Here is a 21481-nt window from a genome sequence, read left to right as displayed (position 1 = left end):
CAAACTTTTCATTATATGGATTATTTGTATACATTTATGATACCTTTTCACCCTTTTTGAACTTAAAACAAAGTCCTTATTATTTTGAAGTGCATGGAATAGAGGGACCAAAACAATACTTTAAATGTTCTCCATTTGTGTTCAACAGAAGAAAGTAAGTCTTGGAAAAACATAAGATGATTAAAAAAGATTGGTTTAAGGTCACTTCTCAGTGCTGTTTCATTACTCACAGGTTTTCGTCTTTTTCTTTGCTTTAAGATTCTCAAAAAAAAAAATTGATGGTACAGACCTGTTTTGTCCACGCTATCCTTTTGTTTGCATTTCCCCTTGGAAACAGAAACGTCATCGATAGCGATGTCTCCCTCAAAGCCGTTTCCACGGATACCTTCGAACACCACCTGAAAAAAAAAAAAAAAAATCTTAGTTGAAAAAATTGCAGAAAAAAAACTAAACCAATTCCAAACATATATTTGTTTTTAAGGAATATTTTTTAGAAATAATAAGAGATAATATTAAGAACTACAATTCTTTACGAGTACATCCATGAATACAAATTAAAACTGACCCTTCACAAATACCTGCCCCACCCCCAGTTAGTGTTTCCATGTCCGACAGGCCATGCATGTCACTCTCACACCACACATCATGTGCTCACACTGGGAAAAATACATCATGAAGCAAAGAGGAATCTGACAACGTGCCGACAGGCAAGACAAAGCAGGTTACTTGTCATATGAAACAAGGTCTCAGCTTTCACATTTTGTCATTTTCTGAGAATTTCAAACAAATTCTGACAGATTGCTTTAGCGCCTCAGTTCAGGTAGCACATGAACTGATCATCTTTTCATATTTACTTAAACCACGAAATAAACATGACTGAACATCAGAAGGTATTTTATTTCAAACACAGAAAAATGTCAATAAGCACCCAGTACACCAACATTAATCTACTCTCCTCTCTGGGTTATTTGTAGAACAAAATGGCAGATTCGGTCAATCAAGCTCCCTGCAAAAGCTCAATTCTGCAGCTTGGAACAGCTGGAGCTGAACTGGAATTTGAACACCAATCTCTATATGATTCTGAATTCTGAATGACACTAGACCCAAGTCACAATTACATTTTTTTTGCACTACATAGCACATTAATAATAGTGCAGTACTTTATCAAACATCTGTGAAGTAAGTTAATTATATATTGTTTATATTAAATTATATATAAAATTATATATCGGCCAATAAAATCAATATAATAAGGTTCCTCTCACATTTTTGCTGGTATTTATTTCCTCCCCATGTATGCTGCATTTGACTGACAGCATGATTACAGCAGCTCTGAAGCTCACTGCAGCGACCTAATCAGATCCATGTCAAAGCCACGTTTATTCTAACTAGAGTTTACTGAAGTACCCCCTCCCCAGAGAGAAACACACCTCTGAACCCCAGCTGGTGGACTAACGCACAAGTGATTGAAATGTACGGAGCCCCGCACATGACACGCAGGAAAAAATATAAGGCTAAATCATGTGCACAATTTACTAATTCGTTCCCCCAAATGTACTAAAACGTGCACACGATTACCAGAGGTGGGTAGTAACGAGTTACATTTACTTCGTTACATTTACTTGAGTAATTTTTCGGGGTAACTAATACTTTTCGGAGTATATTTAAAGATGGGTACTTTATACTCTTACTTGAGTAAATTTTCTGAGAAAATTCTGTACTTTTACTTCGTTACTGTGGGCGACGCTCCTCTCGTTACTTTATCTTAATGCAATAAATGTTATAAATGCTTCAGTTTATTCCAAACGCGCCGTCTACTTTTCTCTGGACAATGAGCGATGCCCATTCGCGAATGATTCATTCTTTTGAGTCAACTCTGTTCAAAGGCTTGATCAAACCAATTGGCAAACGAGTGAATTGGTTCATGAATCAGTTTGAATGAGTCGTTCAGTTCCATGCCGCACGCGCTGAGCGTCTGAAGCAGTTCAACCAGAGTTGTAACGTTTAAGAATATTAGCAGCGTTGAAAACGGGGCTATGGAACTGCACTGAATTGAAAGCAAATCTGCAAAGGCTATTATTTGCTTGCGATGGAGATCCTTGTTAGATGAACGCGTGTGCTGTCTACTGTTTAACAGGTAATAACTTGGGCTACATTCGATTACAGTACACGATACCACTGTGACATTAGTTTGTTGTACGTGTGTGGCTTATAACAGAGGGGAGTCAAGTTGAATGCAGCTTCCAAAACACCAAAAATTGCCGATTAAGATTTTATTAATTTTAATATAATCACACCGGTGCGAGTACGTTCAGCGATTCATATCATCAGCTGTTAAATTCAGATCTGTGATCGCTTGCTGGCGCTGAGCCAGAGACAGACGCGTTTTTACAGCACTGTGCATTAACCAATCACACACGGTTCTGTTGAGCTTTTGAATGCAATGGCCAATCAGAGGTGTTCCGATGAGTCATCGCTGAAATGCCGTTGCTTCCTTCACTCGCTCACTTACTGAATACCTCTTTCTGGCGAATTCTCTCGTCAGAAACAACAACAAAGTGCAGATGTGTGTACGAATCTATAATTAAGATATTGATTTCACAGTGTTAACAGTTTCAGTGATTTTAATGGGAGTTTCTGAGAGTGATTGCAATCTAGACTGTCAGTGAAAATGATCTTTAATAATGTAAATGTTATTTGCTCTCTTTCTGAACAATGAAAGATTAGTAGCAATATTTATATCACATTAACTTTCAATGTTAAATTCACATTTAATATAAAGTCAGTCATATTAAAAATATGTTATGGCATGACACCTATATTTGTTACTTAAGTAAACAGACAGGGTTTTATAATAAGTTACATAAATTGGAGTAAAGGCTGATGAAATATATACATTTATACACACACACACACATACATTTTATCTATATATCTAAATAAAAAAAGGCTCCGTATATATGACCCAAAGTAACTAACTACTTGAGTAGATTTTTTATTGGATACTCTTTTACTCTTACTCAAGTAACTATTCAAGACTAGTACTTTTACTTTTACTTGAGTAAATATTTCGAGAATTACTTTTACTTTTACTTGAGTAAAGTTTTTGGGTACTCTACCAACCTCTGACGATTACTATAGCATTCCCTCTATTTACTATTGCGTTCACTCGATTTATAAATTGTGCGCATGATTTAGCAAATCGAGGGAACACAATAGTAATCGTGTGCACGTTTTAGTAAATTGAGGGAACGAATTAGTAAATCGTTCGCACAATTTATGTATTTTTTCTTGCATGTCATGTGCAGGGCTCCGTAGAAATGTATAAATGAGCAGAAATGAACACAGCCACTCAATACATTTAACCCACCCACAGCCCCTTAAAACAGATCTGAGGCAATTCACATACTCTGAAACTTTGCATAATGGCTCTTTATTTCAGTTTTAAGTTTAGGAGAACTTTTAGGAGAACAAGGGGAAGTCATGGCCTAGTGGTTAGAGAGTTTGACTTCTAATCCTAGGGTTCTGGGTTTGAGTCTTGGGCCGGGAATACCACGACTTAGGTGCCCTTGAGCAAGGCATCGAACCACCAACTGCTCCCCGGGCGCCGCAGCATAAATGGCTGCCCACTGATCTGTGTGTGTGCACTTTGGATGGGTTAAATGCAGAGCACGAATTCTGAGTATGGGTCACCATACTTGGCTGAATGTCACTTTCACTTACATATTGGAGAGGAAAGTATGGATGCCAGGACTGTTATTGTTAACTAGATGGAAAACTGAAATAGTTAAAGCACTTAAATTACTAATATAGTGAACTTTTTGAAAACGTACTGCCATAGTGACAGTTTTGTACTTTTTTCTTAGATTATATGATCATTTCAACGTGATTTGAAGCAGAGAGACACAGTATGACTATTTTGTATTAAGCTTTAAAATGACACTTCCTAGAATGGCTCACACACTTGACCAGGTGAAGATAGCATACTTTGCCAAGTGCACACTTTTTACCAACACACACACACACACACACAGTATCACCCCGGTCTCCCACGATGCCCAACGAGTGACTCCAAATCATAAATAACAGAGGCTGAACGGGATCAAGGGATGAGGGCAGATGGGTAATTTGATTTGTCTTGTGTGTGTAAAACAGTCTCTTTGTCTGTGCTAATTGGCTGCGGGGCCACAGTAGATGCCGGGTGACACGACATCATTAGGCCAATGTCAAGCAGCGCTCCATAAGAATATCTGCTCACCTGAATATATATTCATGCATTGCAAGCCCAGACTCTCAAACTCACACAGAATGCATTTAACTCATGGAACACTTCCAGAATTACAAGGTCATTGTATGCATAAAAACATGCTCAAAGGGCAAACACAAACACACAAAACATGCACAAAGAGATCTCGCTGTAATCTGTTGTAGCAGTAATTGGTAGGTGAGGCGATGTGTGTTTTCTCTCTGTTCGTTAATGCAAATGGTTTCCTCTAACGGGCAGAGCACAATTGACTTTAGTGGGTTGAGCTCATTAAGAGTATGACAGACCATTCACCTCTCACACATGAGCTCAGATGCCAGTGGAGACAGAAAGAAACAATTATGCATGGCGTCTGAGAGGTGTAGGCATGCAGACACCTTTCCAGCTCCATGTTCATTAGATTGGGTGAGGATAGAGAGCAACGTGCAGGAACAGGGGAGAGATGGAGGTGAAGCAGAACTTAAAGAAACTGTTCCAACAAATTATCTCTAGCTTTTGTGGAAGTTACACAGAATACTGTTGCTGCTCTTTTCTATACAAAGTCAAAATACAAAGACCAGGGGCTGTCAAAAAGCACCTGAAACAAATAATCCAATTCAATTCAATTCAAGTTTATTTGTATAGCACTTTTTACGATACTGTAACAACAATGAGTTTTACATAGTAATTAACTCAAATGATATATAGGGAATTTGAATAATTAATCAAGAATTTGATTAATATATATCTCAGATGACAGTTACATTTAATTTTATTGATTATGAAAAATAGCTCAATTGCCAATACCAATACTAAATCACAGGGCACTGTAATTTACTCATTAATATGTCAATATTACATTCTTCATATCAATTATTGTGATATCTCTTACTGTAAATTATTGCAGATCAAAACCGTGGTATGTCCAGCACACCACTATAGACCTATCAATTTTCAATAAAGTTATCACGCCTTATAATTCAAGGAAAAGTATTCTCTGGCCATGAAAATATTATCCTATCCTTATGATAAATTTAGTTTCTAAATTTAGAGCTTGTAGCTAAAGACCAAAACATTTCAGTGACTCGTAATGTGAGTGGGGTGGAGTCCAAAGCCAATCATTTTATATATGAGTTTTAATAATTCAACTAGTAATACATCAAACTACAAATCACACAGAGTAAAATATGCGTACGAAAATACAGACAATAAACATTTAAGAGACATAACGGAATCCAAATAAAAGAGAGAGAGAGAGAGAGAGAGAGAGAGAGAGAGAGAGAGAGAGAGAGAGAGAGAGAACGAGAGAGAGAGAGAGAACGAGAGAGAGAGAGAGAGAGAGAAGTGTAGAAAGCGAGAGAGATCACAGAATGAGCTCAGGTATGAAAATCATAGTCAGTAACTTTTAGAAGCCAACAACAAATCAGATCATAACAACACTTTAAACCAGCATTTAAATCTCCATAGAGAAAGTGATACTTGCAGAAGTGTCCCATGTGAGTGTGGCGTGAGATCGGCGTCGAGCTTGTGAGCCTTGCGCGTTGAAACAGCCATGTGCCATGAAACGGAGGCCATGTGACGCGCGTGCACGCTGCGCTTGGCGTGAGCGTGGAGCACGTGGTCCTTTGTTCTGTCCTCGCGCGGTATTTGAAAGGTTCAACAAACATTGTTCCAGAATTCGTCTTCCTTGCGTGGAGAGGCGAATAGTTTAATAAACTTTAGTAAAGAAAAGAAAAGAAAACGAACGAAACGAAAGCTTCCAAAGGAGCCATTAAAATGGCTTTTCCTCTCAGCCCCTGTGCTGAGGGGGTTCGCGCTGGGAGCGCGGCCTATGGCCGCGCGGAAAAAACGTTGGAGAGCAGCGTATCCGAGAACGGGGAAGAGGAAGAAGAGGGAGTGGACCTTGTTTGGTCAATTCTTATAGCTTGAGATGTTCACGCCTCTTTTCGCGTGAACCACCCAATGAACATCCGCGATCTGAAGCGGCGGGAAAGTTCCTTTGTCTCTGTTGAGACAACCCCCTGATGATTTAGGGCCTGTCCGATTTCATCAGGAATATTAAAGCAAGTTCCTTATTCCAGATTAAATACATTTTTCATTACTTTGCTCTAGATAAATGGGTCTGTCAAAGCATGACGATTAGAACAAGACTAGACATAATATATGACCAAAGATCTAATTTTTAGATCGAATTACACATTTAAAGATTTGTTTAACACATGATAACACTGCAGATATTCCCAATTTATATGGGAAACCTCTAATGTACCGCAAAAACAATACTATACACATTAAGACTACATTTGAGTACATTCTATCATTCTTTTGTAAGGATTAGGTTTCCTGTCCTGTGGTCCTGTGAGCTCGTAAAATTTTACGAGCTACCAAGGAGTGTGGGGGTTGCAGAACATTTCTTTTTGAGAAAGTATAAGATTGAAATCAAGCATTTCCACTTATAAGTCAGCACTTTAACCATTTACCCAGGATTAACCATTTTATGCAATACACAAACATATAAAATACATATTTAATAAAGGACTTACAAAAGTAAGGAACAAAAAGAAAGGTTTCTTTTTGTGTGTGTGTGTGTGTTAAGGAATTTGGTTTCAGGTATCCTTTGAGGCTCGCATGGGTATCGTAAAGTAATTTAAGTCCAGCCAGGCTGGCATTTAGTCCCAACAGTCTGAATTTATAAAACAGAATTTAACCCATGAATCGCTGATCTGCATATCTGTTACAATACAAATCATTACAAAGCAACTTTACAGAAAATTACGTTTCTACAATATTTAGTAGTAGCTTATAAGTGGTGACTGTCAGCTTATGTGCATATGACAGGATTTTTCTGAAAAAATTAATACAAGACGTAGTCAGCCAGACGAGGAACATTATTAAGAGCAATTATTATATGCATGATGCAATCACATCTGTAGCAATATTTGTCTAAAAATAAAAAATAGTCTACAGTAAATGACTTGTGCTTATGATTTTCAAAGAATAAGAACATAAATTTTAGTTTGTTCACCACATAAAACTATTGAATGGTTTCGAAAGACATTCACATGTACAGTACATTTATTTATTTAGCAGATTTATGCTTATTTAATAAGGTTTCATTTGTTTACATGAATTAACTTTATTTTTTAACATGAAAAATATTTAAATAACATTTATTAATCTTAGTTAAGTTAAAAACTTACTAATACATTATTCAAATATAAAGTTCTATCTTTAGCTAACATGTACAGTTTTATTTTATTTGATTAACTAATAATAACAAAGATTAATAAATGCTTTAAAATAAATTCTTCATTATTATTCCATCTTAGTTTATGCATTACACAAATGAGACCTTATTGTAAAGTGTTTAATGAATTTAAGAATGGCAACACCATTCAAGATATCCAAAAATCAGTTCACAATTCAGCATCTTCAATATCTTGGCATCATGTAGACACAGTTTGGTGTGAATTGCATGAATCTCCTAAAAAGAGTATGCAATGATTGACAGCCTGATTTTCCAGAAATCCACATTCAAACCAAAATAGCCAAATTCCTGTTGGTTGTAGCTAATGACTGCATGTTTAAGTGTCTCAAAAACATCAGAAAATTATATTAAAGTTTGGCATATTGCCATGGCAACAGTATTTAAGATATAAAGAATCCCTTTGCAATCTTACATATGCCATGTTTCAACATTATTCTGATGAAGTGTAAAGTAAACTGATTTCTTTTGAAAATGACACACTTCCTGCTGTCTATTGGTGGTGCTATAACTTTGTCACATCTATGTGAAGTTTTATCAAATCAGACAATGTATGAGAAGGCTGCCATAACATACTTCCTGTTTCCCTTTTTTCACCATAAATATGTTGCCTCGTCTCGGCCAAACCATTTGAGATATCAAAAGTCCATTTGCAATTTAGCATTGTAAATACCTTGAGATCAAGTTCACCAAGTTTGGTGGTGATTGGATAAAAACTCTAGGAGGAGTTTTAAAATGTTTGGTGCAAAAAAAGCCAAAGATAGTTCGAAAAGAAAAGCAAAGTTTTATCAGGGCCCAAGTCACTGCAGCCCTAGTGACTTGGGCCCTGATAAAATTTAGCTTTTCTTTTCAAAAGGAAAACTTAAATTTTTGGCTGAACTGTTCCACTGAATTTGGAATGAAGAAACAGAGTTCCAGAACAGAACTGTTTAAGGCTGTGATATAGCGTTGTCCATTGAATTTCATCAGCCAATCACTATGGAGAGCAGTGCTGGCAGAGAGGCAAGGGGTGAGAGTGATGGGAAATTTCGAGCACACAGAGAGGAGAGGTTAATGGATAACAAACATGACAAAGAGCTGAGAGCATCAGCGGAGAAACCAGCGAGCGATAAAGAGGATAAAGAGAAAAGAGGAGATGATGAGGAAAGAGCTTAAAGGGCTGTGTGAAAACGGATCAGCGCTCACAGAGTGGATGCTTTTCTCTGCTCTTCTCTCAATCTTTTCAGAAAATCATAATTAAGCAAAGCTAATTACCAGCCCTCCCTTGCTCCCTGAACTTTTTCTTTGTAAAGCTCCTGCGCTTTCGTCCTCATCTTGTTTCCTTGCTGCCATCTTTCACACGGCCGTACAAAACACTTCTGCCTGCGGTGACCTTTTCCATTAAGATATGAAAAAAAAAGACTTTAGAGATGCATAAGATAAACTGTAGAATTTAAAATAGATTTTAACATTTACTGAAGAAAACTGTAGTGCTGTTTGCCTGTCCAAAAGATGCCACCAAGAGTGTTGGGAGTGACTTTGAGTACACCGAAATTGTATTGCAAGGTGGTTCCCTAATCATCCATGTAACTACCTTCAAATGTTTATGATATTATGATCTCTAGACATATGAAGATACCACCTTCAGTGTAGACTGATGGTTGACTGATTTATTTATTTTAAGAAATGAATACTGTTATTCCACAAGGATGCACGAAAAGTAAGTTATTTTATAATGCTACAAAACATTCCTATTTAAAAAAAATACTATTATCACAGAGAATTCAAAAAAAAAAAAAATGTATCACAGTTTGTATGAAAATATGCATCAACACTGAAAAGAACTGTTTCTTGAGCAGCAAATCTGCATACTAAACTGATTTCTGAAAGATCATGTGACTCTAAAGACTGGAGTAATGATGCTGAAAATTCAGCCTTGCATCACAGGAATAAATTACACTTTAAAATATAGTTAAATAGAAAACAGTTATTTTAAACAGTATTAACAGTTCTAAATATTTTTACCATGTTTTTGTTTAAATAAATGCTGCATAAGCGATTTCCAAAAACGTTATCATACTAGATGAAAATTACAGGTTAAATAAATTGCTTATGAAAACATAACTTCGATAAGCCTCATGGTTTTGGGTATTATAATGCAAACACAAATGGTTTAATCAAATCAAATCAGAGGTAAGTAAAATTATAATGTAAACTAAATATAATACAATATCTGTTCTTGGTGCCAGAAATCTTGACTGACATGAGTGGATTTTAAGCGGAGAAGTTAAATAAAATGCTACTAAACTGCAGGATATAAAGTTTAAAAGGCATTTATAAACTGTATTCTACTGAGAATGTGGTAGTAAGCATTTATAGTTGTGTTAAACTGCCCAATACCAGGCAGGTGGCATTTAAGAGCTCAATAAAAGAGAACAGCTATACTGGGCCTTTACACGTACAACACCAACTGACCTTAACTGCCATTTGAAACCATGTCATAGATGGGGAGCAATCAAACATACAACAGAGGAGCACAAAGCCGGAGCTACTGCTATATCATTGGCAGACATTGCATAAACATTTCACATACATACATACATTAAAAAAATGTATGTTTTATCCAATATTTTAACCAATTGGCATTAGTTCCACAAAGTGAAGCGTTTAAAAAAGCATTTGAAAAAGACCTACACAGATTGGACTAATTTTATACACACAATGGTAGGGTAATGATAATAATATTCATCAGAGCTTTTCTTTTAATCACATCTGATTTGGCCACGGCAGTGATCTTCCGGGCTTTAAATGGACTGTGCGTTCCCATGCCGTTAAAGATTACGGTGTCTTTTATCATCTATAAAAGTGGCATGAAAATGTAATGAGTGGGAAAAGCAATCCCATGTGTAAAATCCTTTGAATCTTCTCGGCCCATGTCCAGCATGTTGGCCATATAACCATCACTCTACATTAAGCATATGTGGATGTTGATCAATGAATCGATATCCAAAAAAAAAAATGAAAAAAAAATAAATAAATAAAAAAATAAATCTTAAGACATACTGACACTAAAAGACATACCTATAATTGTATTTATTTTTTATTCTTTTATTTTTTTAAGTGGTTGCTCTAAGTGCTTTTTCTATTGAAAAGATGTTGTACATAGATGTTAAAACATGCTTTGTCTTTATGTAATACATACAGAACTAGAAATATTCAATAAGAATTGCAACACTATATACTTATTTGTAATCTCATATCAAACATGTAATAAATAGGTTAAAAAGACCTGCATTTTTTTAAAATCTTTTGTAACAAAAGATTTTCCACTTTTTATCACTTTGAATTATTATCAAAGTATTAATATCTTTAAAAACAAACAAATAAATAAATAAATGAAAATACTGACTCCAAACTTTTGAACAGTAGTGTATATTGCTACAGCACATTTCTATTTTAATTAAATACTTTTCTTTGTAACTTTTTTTTTGTTTTTGTTATTCATCGAAGAATCCTGAAAAAACTTATCACAGGTTCCAATATATATATATATATATATATATATATATATATATATATATATATATATATATATATATATATATATATATATATATATATATATATATATATATATATATATATATATATATATATAAAAATACTAAAAAGCACAACTGTTTCCAACAATGGTAATAAATCAGCATATAAGAATGATTAATAAGGATCTGTAGACTGTAGAAATGGCTGAATTACCTCAGGAATAAATTATATTTTAAAGTATATTAAGATAGAAAACTATCATTTTAAATTGTACTAATATTTCACAATATTAGTATAAAATATTATCCCAAACATTTGAACAGTAGTGTATATATAAACTTTTATTTATTTATTTATAAAATATTATCCCAAACATTTGAACAGTAGTGGATATAAAACTTCAAAATTAAATTAGAAAATTGTAATATGTAAAGATTATAAAATTATATATGAAAATTACATTATTTATGAATTTAATTAACTGAATGTATACTGTAGATATTGATTAATATCCAGTTCTCTACTCCCAAGCTTGTAACATCTCTCATAGCTCCTCTAGCACTGTGAGGTCTGTTAGATCTCTGTAAAAACCCCTCGACTATCAATCCCGCTCAGTTTAACCCCAAACATGCTGCCCATGTAATGGATTCACACAGCTGAGTAAAGCTTTCAGATAAAGTAACACTGTTGTGATTCTGCTAGATCCATCAGGCTTAGCGATGGGTGAGACGCCTCATGCAACGATGCAAAAGACGTACTTTCTTTTACAATGAGCTTCTGTGGAGAAATTATGCTAATTTATCTCTGCAAGCCTCTGCACACGGCAAAAGTCAATGGAGGAACAAAGAGGAGAAGAGAGCAAAGCAAACAAACAGACAGCGGAGAAACACGGCTGTCTGCTGGACTTGTCAAGTCTTACTGTCCAGGAACGCCTGGATTGGTCTTTAGCATCGATTGATGGAGGCCAACTGGGGCCTGGATGAGAGAAGATCTATTTACGTCTTCAAGTGTCAAATACACCGCATTACTGAGTGAAATCAAGGAGACAGTTCAGAAAGAGGAGAGAGGCTAACAAGTGTTTTTTTTTTCTTTTAATTAAGGAAAAAACAAGAAAAATCTAAGTTTTTCCCACTCCAGACAGCAAGTGAAAAGTGAGAAGAGTTTTTGCCAAAAATAAAATAAAAATGTTCACTTTTAACATATTCTGTTGACTCTAATAAAGTTTCTGAAACAGAAACAAAGTATTCAATGAGAAAAAATAATAGGGATAACATAACAGAATGGAGGACTTGTGGGATCAGCCAAAAAAAAGAGTAGTCATTTAAAATTAAATATATATATATATATATATATATATATATATATATATATATATATATATATATATATATATATATATATATATATATATATATATATGTATAATTCCATAGGGATAACATAACAGAATGGAGGACTTGTGGGATCAGCCAAAAAAAGAGTAGTCATTTAAAATTAAATATATATATATATATATATATATATATATATATATATATATATATATATATATATGTATAATTCCTACCGTAAATATACCAAAACTTAATTTTTGATTACTAATATGCATTGCTAAGAACTTCATTTGGATAACTTCAGGTGATTTTGGTGATTTTCTCAGTATTTAGAAAAAGTGGTATATTGACCAAATATTGTCAGATGATGTATAAATCTCAAATTGACACTTGAGACTATGTGACCCTTGTTGTCCAGGGTCACAAACAGTTACAACAGTTTATATTGCTCTACATGTTTTCATAATCATAATCTCAACAAAATGTAATAATGCTGTCCACCAATGAAACAACTCTTTTTTTCTGATGTTATAATCCACTTGGGTGAAGCCAAAAAAATATTAATAAATAACATCAAATCCCGAAGGATAAACTCCAGCCCTGTCCTACATTGTTTCCCACTGAATATCCAGTTTCACCTGGAAATTTGTCCCATTATGAAAGTCAAATGCAATTTCTTGTTGCTTTTAAGCAGCAGCGTAGAAAGAATGAGGGTAAAATAATCAGACAAGACCAGGACCAATGAGCCCAGACGAAAGTGTGTCCCATTTACCTGTAAACTCTCCACCCCACCAGAAATGATCTTCACTTCCATCCCTATTGCAGATGGTGTTCATCTTTTTCTCTTTTTTTTTACTGTATAAATCTCTCTTTTTTCAGCCCTGCTCTTCAAACTCTTTATAATTTGTCATTTTCTCTCTCCAGCACCTTTTCTCCTCATCTCCTGGTCTTTGCAGCTGTTGTGCTGAGAGCTCAACTCAGCAGAAACACGGGTCCAGAGGAGAGCAGTAGAGCACGACTCAGCACTTCCTCAATCATTCCCTCGCAGAGCCTCTAACCACGCACAAACACTCACACACTCACACCCGCCAACGTGGACTGCACAAAAGAAGTCAAAAATAATAGATAAATATCAATCCAATTGCTCTTATAGCATTAAAAAGAAAACATCACTTCCAAAAGCATCATGCATATATCATGAATATTTGATACACCCCCGTGTCCACATGTGTGTTTTAGAAAATATACTCACACAGCCACATGTGCACAAACACAGCTCAGAAGACACAATTTCCATACAAACTCTCATGCACACACCTGCACATAAACACAGTCATACCTGGAAGGGTCCGCTCGGATAGATCTCAGCATCCGCCTTCCTCCATTTGGGCCCCTGGTGTCCGGAGAGAGACCAGAAGGCAGAATCCACAGTGGCGATGCTCTTCACCCTCATGAGAACATTGAGTGTTCCTGCAGATACACAGAAAACATATATATATATATATAAATTAGCACTCCAGAAAATGTACTGTGTGCAATCCAAACATTGCTTCCAAACAATTACTGGAGATCCGTCAGGATCAGTGAACCAGGAGAAACTCAGGATTTGACACATATTATGACAGATTATTGCTTCTGCTCTAGTAAAACCTCATTGACCCACTGCTGGTGTGAATAGATTACCATATCTCTGAGAGATTGCACACACAACGACTTTACTATTCTGACAAATATAAGGTCAAATACATGACCGTTGCTCTAACACAACCAAGTCTCACAGCACGCTGTAACAAAGATGATTTTTTTTTAACTGTAAATAAAACAAAGCTTATGTTTTATAAGAAAATACTATTTCAGTCTTTTTTCTTTGAAATGTTATGTTTAAGCCAATGTGTTGCTTGCCATTTCATGTAATTAATTATGAAATTTGCTAGTGAAAATTGTTTTCACCAATTTTTATTTTATTTTATTTTTATTTTTATTTTATTTTTTTGGAGCAGAACTCACTGGCACAAATTGAAATATGAAACAAAAATGAAGCAATACAAGACATATTTTTTTTTAAGTTATAAATAGAAAATGATTGGAGTATATTTTTCAAGAAAATACTATTTCAGTCTTTTTAATTTAAAATACCATGTTCAATTCAATGTGTTACTTGCCATTTCTTTATAATTATTTCTGAAATGTACTACCCATTTCTGAGTATATATATATATATATATATATATATATATATATATATATATATATATATATATATATATATATATATATATATATATATATATATATATATATATATATATATATATATATATAAACAAAATTGTGACGTCAAATATAATGAACATTCTGCTGCTGAAAATTTTAATTTTCTACTTTTATTTTTTAAGCTTTAGAATTTTTTAATTATGCATTTGAAAATGTGTATTCAACGACTTGTTACATGTTGTACTCCACTATAAATCATAGGAAAAACTTTCATAAAATACTGTACATAATGTTCATCAGATCATTAAAAGTGCAGTGTCACCACTAAAAACTGCTTGTTTGGAGAACCAGGATGTGCCATCATAATAAATTGATCTACATTCATCAGACAGTCTGTGGGTTTGTAGTCTGAGACTGACGTGTGATATATCAGCACCCTAAACACAACTCTCCACAGACAACAAAGCACAGGCATCTTACACACATTCTGATTATGTGAGGTTTAGAATGTTTCTTATGAACGTCAGTATTGAAATCTGTCACAGACACTGAACACAAGCACACACACAGATGATGGAAGGCACTGGGGCCAAGTGGCACCTTTATGACTCATGCATTCAATTATTACTCTGTGCTTTAGGGAAACCAATATATAATTCAGTTGCACTTTGGATCAGAAAGTTAGGGAGAAAGAGAGAGAGAGAGAGAGCGCTCTTGTTTTTGTGACATATCAGGACACAACTCTGTATAATGACATGGGTATGACACAGGTATTACAAGGAGAGGGTGACTTATGAGGACATAACCCATGTCCCCATTTTTCAAAACGCTTATAAATCATACAGAATGAGATTTTTTTTGAGAAAGTAAGAATGCACAAAGTTTCCTGTGAGGGTTAGGGTTAGGTGTAGGGTTGGTGTAGGGCCATAGAATATACAGTTTGTACAGTATAAAAACCATTACGCCTATGAGATGTCCCCACTTTTCACAAAAACAAACGTGTGTATGTGTGTGTGTGTGTGTGTGTGAGTGAGTGAGTGAGTGAGTGAGAGAGTGAGAGAGAGAGAGAGAGAGAGAGAGAGAGAGAGAACAACTTTTGAAGTGGCTCAGAAGCAGCATTGGCTCTGAACAATAAAACTCCAAATCTTTTTTCCACAGAGTCCTCATACTGCTCATGACATGCACTCATAGATAAATGCAGATGGGTCCGGCCAACCACCCAGGCGTCACATCTTTACTTATTCAGGAATAGCAGATATAAATGAATAACACAGCAGAGAAGTGGCACACAGCAACATTAACAAAGCAAACAGATGGTACTGTGAAAAGTGGCTCGCTCAAAGTACAAAACAAGTCCTAATAAACTCTGAGCAATATCAGTAGAAGTGACCGCCAGTTCATCAGTCAAACACAGATACATAATTCATTTCAGTATAGCACCTTAGACAGCTAATTCTTATTTAAAGATAATGGGAAGATAATGTGGGAAGTCGTTGCCTAATGGTTAGAGGGTTGGACTCCCAATCGAAGGGTTGTGGGTTCTAGTCTCGGGCCGGACGGAATTGTGGGTGGGGGGAGTGCATGTACAGCTCTCTCTCCACCTTCACGACTTAGGTGCCCTTGAGCAAGGCATCGAACCCCCAACTGCTCCCCGGGCGCCGCAGCATAAATGGCTGCCCACTGCTCCGGTTGTGTGCTCACAGTGTGTGTGTGTTTGTTCACTGCTCTGTGTGTGTGTACTTCGGATGGGTTAAATGCAGAGCACAAATTCTGAGTATGGGTCACCATACTTGGCTGAATGTCACTTCACTTTCACTTTTTTCACTTTCATAATTTTGCATTGTGTTAACCTTTTCACTTTCACTTTTTTCACTTTCATTTTGTCATTCTCATTTTTTTTTTTTAAATTATGAATAGTATTGTTTTCTACTGGTATATCACTTCTCTCAATCCATATTTTTTAAAGGACTTTTGCAGACATTTTACAGAAATGAATGTCTTAAATGTAATGAATGTTTAATGTTGAACTAGAAAGACATTTGTATTGTACTGTACAATGTCATACATCTTAATAACGCCATTATCACAGTAAAAAAAAATATTTTTAATACTTATAATACTAATAAAACGTAGCATGGTATAACTGTGTTTTTACTACTTTTTTGTTCAGTAGTATACCGTACTATACCATTTCTGTACACATTACTGTATGCTGTACCATGACAATTTTTTTTTCCTGTTGTTCGAAAGGGAAGTCACTACAACAGTGTCAGCATGTGTCCTTACTGTACAGGTATTACAGTAATAAGTGCAGTTTGAGGAAAATCAGGGTGCCTTTAAAAGGTTCTGACTATTAGAAGGTTCTGACTAAAGACTATTAGCTCGCTGCCCAGGCTGAAAGCATCCGCCACGTTTCAATGACCTCAATCACACTGAAGAGCTACTTGCTTGCTGATAAACAGACACAAATTGCGTACTGGTGCATCTTTAAGGTGACCACACACACTTAACACATAAACCGTTGTGTACAATGAGCCAAGCACTTTAAAATAAACAGCTAACCAACCCTTTAAAAGAAACAATCGTGGTTGTGTACTGTATGTAAGGACAGGTTGTAGTAAAGGCCTAAGGCTCGAATCGGACCTCTGTGCTGCAAGAGAACGACAACATCAGACGCCCTTGGCTAACCTTGACACAGGTCAAACACATCCAAACACTCATTAATCTCTCTAATGAGCAGCAGATGAAGGTTGAGTGGGGAAGCTGGATGCACCAGGACATTTTAAAGCACACTCAAACCATGTGTGGTGCAGAGTTCATATATATATGCATAAATATGTCGGTCTATTAATATATATATATATATATATATATATATATTATAATTTAATCTAATATGTCAGCTAGTCAACATTTCTAATGTATTTAGTTTAAATTAAAATGAATGTTATCATCAACTAAAACTATTAAAAAATCATTTATGTTAATTGATTTTTTTTTTCTAATCTTTAAACACTAAATATTCCAGCTAGTTTCCATTTAATAAATCTAATAAAACACACACACACATAACAAATTATTAAGACTTACACTAAAATGAAAGCTGAAAATCTAAAAATGAAACTTCATTCAAAATAATTAATAATAATAATAATACGTACTATAATACTATAGTGAACATATTAAATTAACATTGCTTGAAAGCAGCTAGCTGTACACTATACCTTACATATTTGACTGATTAACCAATCAGAGTCAAGTATTCCTGAGAGATGAAAGACAATGAATACAAGCTGTCTGAACATACAAGCCATTCATTCTTGTACCATATAAAGTGTGTGCATCACTAAATCACGACAATGACTGAGGAAACACCTTGTGAAGTGCCGCTGTCATCCAGAAACAGCAGTAGGGTCACACTCTGATGCAGTAATGAGTGAAGGATCGAATGGACTGAATGCTGCTGTGATTGACTTCTGCTCTAATGGATCCACTGGCTGCTGAACTCCTTTGTAATGAACTTAGAGCCTAATAGCCGTGCGGTCTAATAGAACATGCTATTGTGTTGCTCTTGATGAAAAATCAAACAGACTACTGCGATTGTAGAGGGTGATCGCCTAGTCTTTACTGTGTGGAGAGGAAGGAGAATGACACGAAAAAAGCAACATGAAATCGAAATGGACAATTTAACTGACACATATCCAGTGGTGCATGTTAATCTAATGTATTGTTTCATTAGCCTAATAGCACTTTGTTTATGGTAAGCCCTGGTCATTTACTTAAAGAGTAACAATTAATAACACGAATATAAATAAATAAAGAGAGAGAACTAAATAAATAAATAAATAAAAGGCAGTTAGTATTATAATTATTAAATAAAACAACTAAAAAAAGACTTACAATTCAAATACAAAAATACAACTGAAAATAAAAATAGGGACATAATCATCATCATCATCACAATCATCATAAAAAAATATAAAACCAAAAATACAACATAAAATCTATAATAATAAGTATAATAATACAGTGAACACAAAAATATAAAACCAAAAATACAACAGAGAAAATCAAGAATAAGGGAGGAAAATAGTACTATTATTGTTGTTATTATTATCATTACTAATATAACAACTTAACAGACATAAAATTTAAATAAAAACAAAAACTATAATAATAATAATAATAATACAATATATATATATATATTAGGGCCGGGACTCGATTAAAAAAATTAATCTAATTAATTAGAGGCTTTGTAATTAATTAATCAAAATTAATCGCATTTTAATCGCATATAAATATTTGACCTGAGAACACTGAGAAGTAATTTATTTTCACATGGATTTATAGTATACCATTGAATAATGACTGAATACATAAGCTTAAGCAACAAAATATTGTTTATTTTTGTTCAACCAAGTCTAGCAGACCAGTGCAATTTTTGCCATGAAGTGTAGCAATAGCATATTTAGAAACAATTTAGAAATATTACATTTCAGAAATTCAGGAAGCTTATAGGTGCTGGAACCTTCTGTAAAGTGTGAAAGTGTTTTTAAGTAAAACACAATACTGTCAATTACATTCAGAACATTGGAAACACTGACTATTAGAAAACATCTCTCTGTTGCTTCAGAGGCCATAACATACTAATTCCAACTCTCAATAACCTTGGCCAAAACAATAAAGAGTTCAACATAAACTGTTGCACCAACGAAATAATACATAGTTCAACATAAAGTGTAAAGTCCACACTAGCTGCTATATGTTTTGCGTTGAGGTGATACTTGAGGCTCGATGTGCTGCGGTGATATGCGAACGCTAGTTGGTGCTCCAGTATAATCGGTCCCGCTGAAACTCATCCAGTGAGAAACGTTCCGCGGTGCAAAAATAAGTGAATTTTTTTTTCTGTAATTAATTAATCTTAGTTAACGCGTTATTTTTTGTGTAGTTAATTAATTTCAATTAACGCGTTAAAGTCCTGGCCCTAATATATATATATATATATTTATTTATTTATTTATTTATTTATGAAGAACTTTCACCTGCATTTTAAAAAATGTGAACGTGTTTTACATTACAGTTGAACTTGTGGTCTTCAACCCTAAAAACATGGGCTGTTAAACAACAGCTGTTAAGATGCATGAAGCATTGAATTTAAAAGAGAGTCAAACTGCATTATACACAAATTCTAATGCTATGCTACTAAAAAAAAAAAGAAAAACAGCACCTAGAAATCTAATGATGAAGTCATCAAAAGCAACTGGAATACATGCCTCCTCCCTCTAATCAGATAAATCCATCCAGAAATATAGAGAGGGAATTTCTCCGTCTTACTAGTAAAGATTTATTGGTCCAGTCAAGTAATGCAAAGATCTTTCTGTAGGACCATCAAGCCTCCAGATAACTGAATATACTCCAAACACACACACATGCATTTTAAACACTACATACTGCATTTCCTTGTACTGTATGTGAAGAACATTTAATATAAGACATATTGCACCAGGCTAAAGTGTCAATGTACTGAATAATGTAATGCTAGGCATAACCAAACGCAGAGCTAATCTCTTCATTTACTAATTGGGAGGTAATCAATTCTAATCCAAGCACAGTTGCGCAAATAAAAGTCTAAACTCTCATTCTGCTAATGAGGTTGTATTTTATGGCCAGCACAGAGCGGCTAACACAGTCCTACACATTAAGATTACTTACAACAATGTCGGTCTCTCAGTAGGGCGTCTCATGTAATGAGAGTAGAGCCAGCTGTGCCTCCCTCTCAGTTTAGCATCTGTGCCCACAATGCCACCCACATGCCAATGCACAGACTAATGATTAGCAGATCAGTGTGCATGGGCCGTAATGAACAGTGATCACACCAGCATTGAGCCTATAGCTGATCACTGCCACCAGTCACATGTAGGACAGAGAGCAGCTGGCAGATGAAAATGATTTAAACCAGCCTAAGGTCATCCAGTCTGGTCAAGCTAGATGGTTTTGGGCAGGGATGTTTGAGAATAGCCCACTAGTCGAAATTTCGTCATTAGTTATTGTTTAAAAATAATAATTTTATTTTTGAAAAGTGGATATCTAGAGTGGATAACGAATTCATTTTATTTTCGGTTTAAAGGGAGAAACATTATGAATGACAGGAAAAGGTTTTGTTGATTTTTTTTGTTTGTTTGTTTTTTCAGGTTATCTCTGTATAATGCCTGTATAATGTTTATCAGCACAGCTGTTTTGTTTACAGGGGTAACCATGGTAACTAATGTGTTTCTGCTTGTCCAAAAGTGCCACCTAATGTCAGAGAGAGAATTTGCATTTTCACTCAGCACATCTGCTGGTTTTGTTGCTGTCAGTGTTGTAAATATGAATGGTTTGATGGTAAGAACAACTCGAATAAAAAGGTTATTTGACATGATTCTTAGATTGTACACACAATACAATAGTGTTGTTGATTGTCTTCTGACGGTTTCTTCCTTTTAGACTAGTCAAGTAGTTGTTTAAATGGCTTTGAAATTAGCTGTAGTGCACACATCCTTAGTTGTGTTTTTTTTTTTTTTTTACAAATAAACACCTAAAAATATTACATTTTAATCATATTAAACAGTTTTATTGACATTTTTGCTTCTATATGATGACTTTTTATGTACTTTTTATAAATAACTGAATTGATCTGAAAAAAAAACCTTCTGTAACAGCTGTTAGATAGAGTAAAATGCTTAACGTTGTAGATTGCAGAGATTGTAGATTTATACTGTAGCAGCAAAGAAAAACACAGCTAAACCGCCCCATCTCATTTTAAAGCAGACAGAGACAAATATGATGAGTTAGAGAGCTTTAGCAGACTGCTTGAGTATGAGTTTATGTGCATGTGCATCTGCGCGTGCACTCTAGAGTGAT

At 34.8% G+C, this 21481-nt stretch overlaps 1 protein-coding gene across 2 annotated transcripts in view; it reads right to left on the bottom strand.

The window, feature by feature from the left end:
• The window catches only part of LOC128025918 (MAM domain-containing glycosylphosphatidylinositol anchor protein 1-like), a 152221-nt gene that overhangs the window by 10912 nt on the left and 119828 nt on the right, over positions 1–21481 (bottom strand). For both annotated transcript variants that reach the window (XM_052612529.1, XM_052612528.1), the window contains exons 16-17: positions 13704–13834; positions 290–398 (exon numbers count right to left, since the gene is read on the bottom strand). In XM_052612529.1, the coding sequence (XP_052468489.1) occupies positions 290–398; positions 13704–13834 (240 nt within the window). The remainder of the gene's footprint in view (positions 1–289; positions 399–13703; positions 13835–21481) is intronic.

This window comes from Carassius gibelio, chromosome A13 (assembly GCF_023724105.1).
Source record: "Carassius gibelio isolate Cgi1373 ecotype wild population from Czech Republic chromosome A13, carGib1.2-hapl.c, whole genome shotgun sequence".
Classification (NCBI taxonomy): domain Eukaryota; kingdom Metazoa; phylum Chordata; class Actinopteri; order Cypriniformes; family Cyprinidae; genus Carassius; species Carassius gibelio.
Note: the sequence above shows the minus strand (reverse complement) of the source record. Positions and strands in the feature narration are given on the sequence as shown.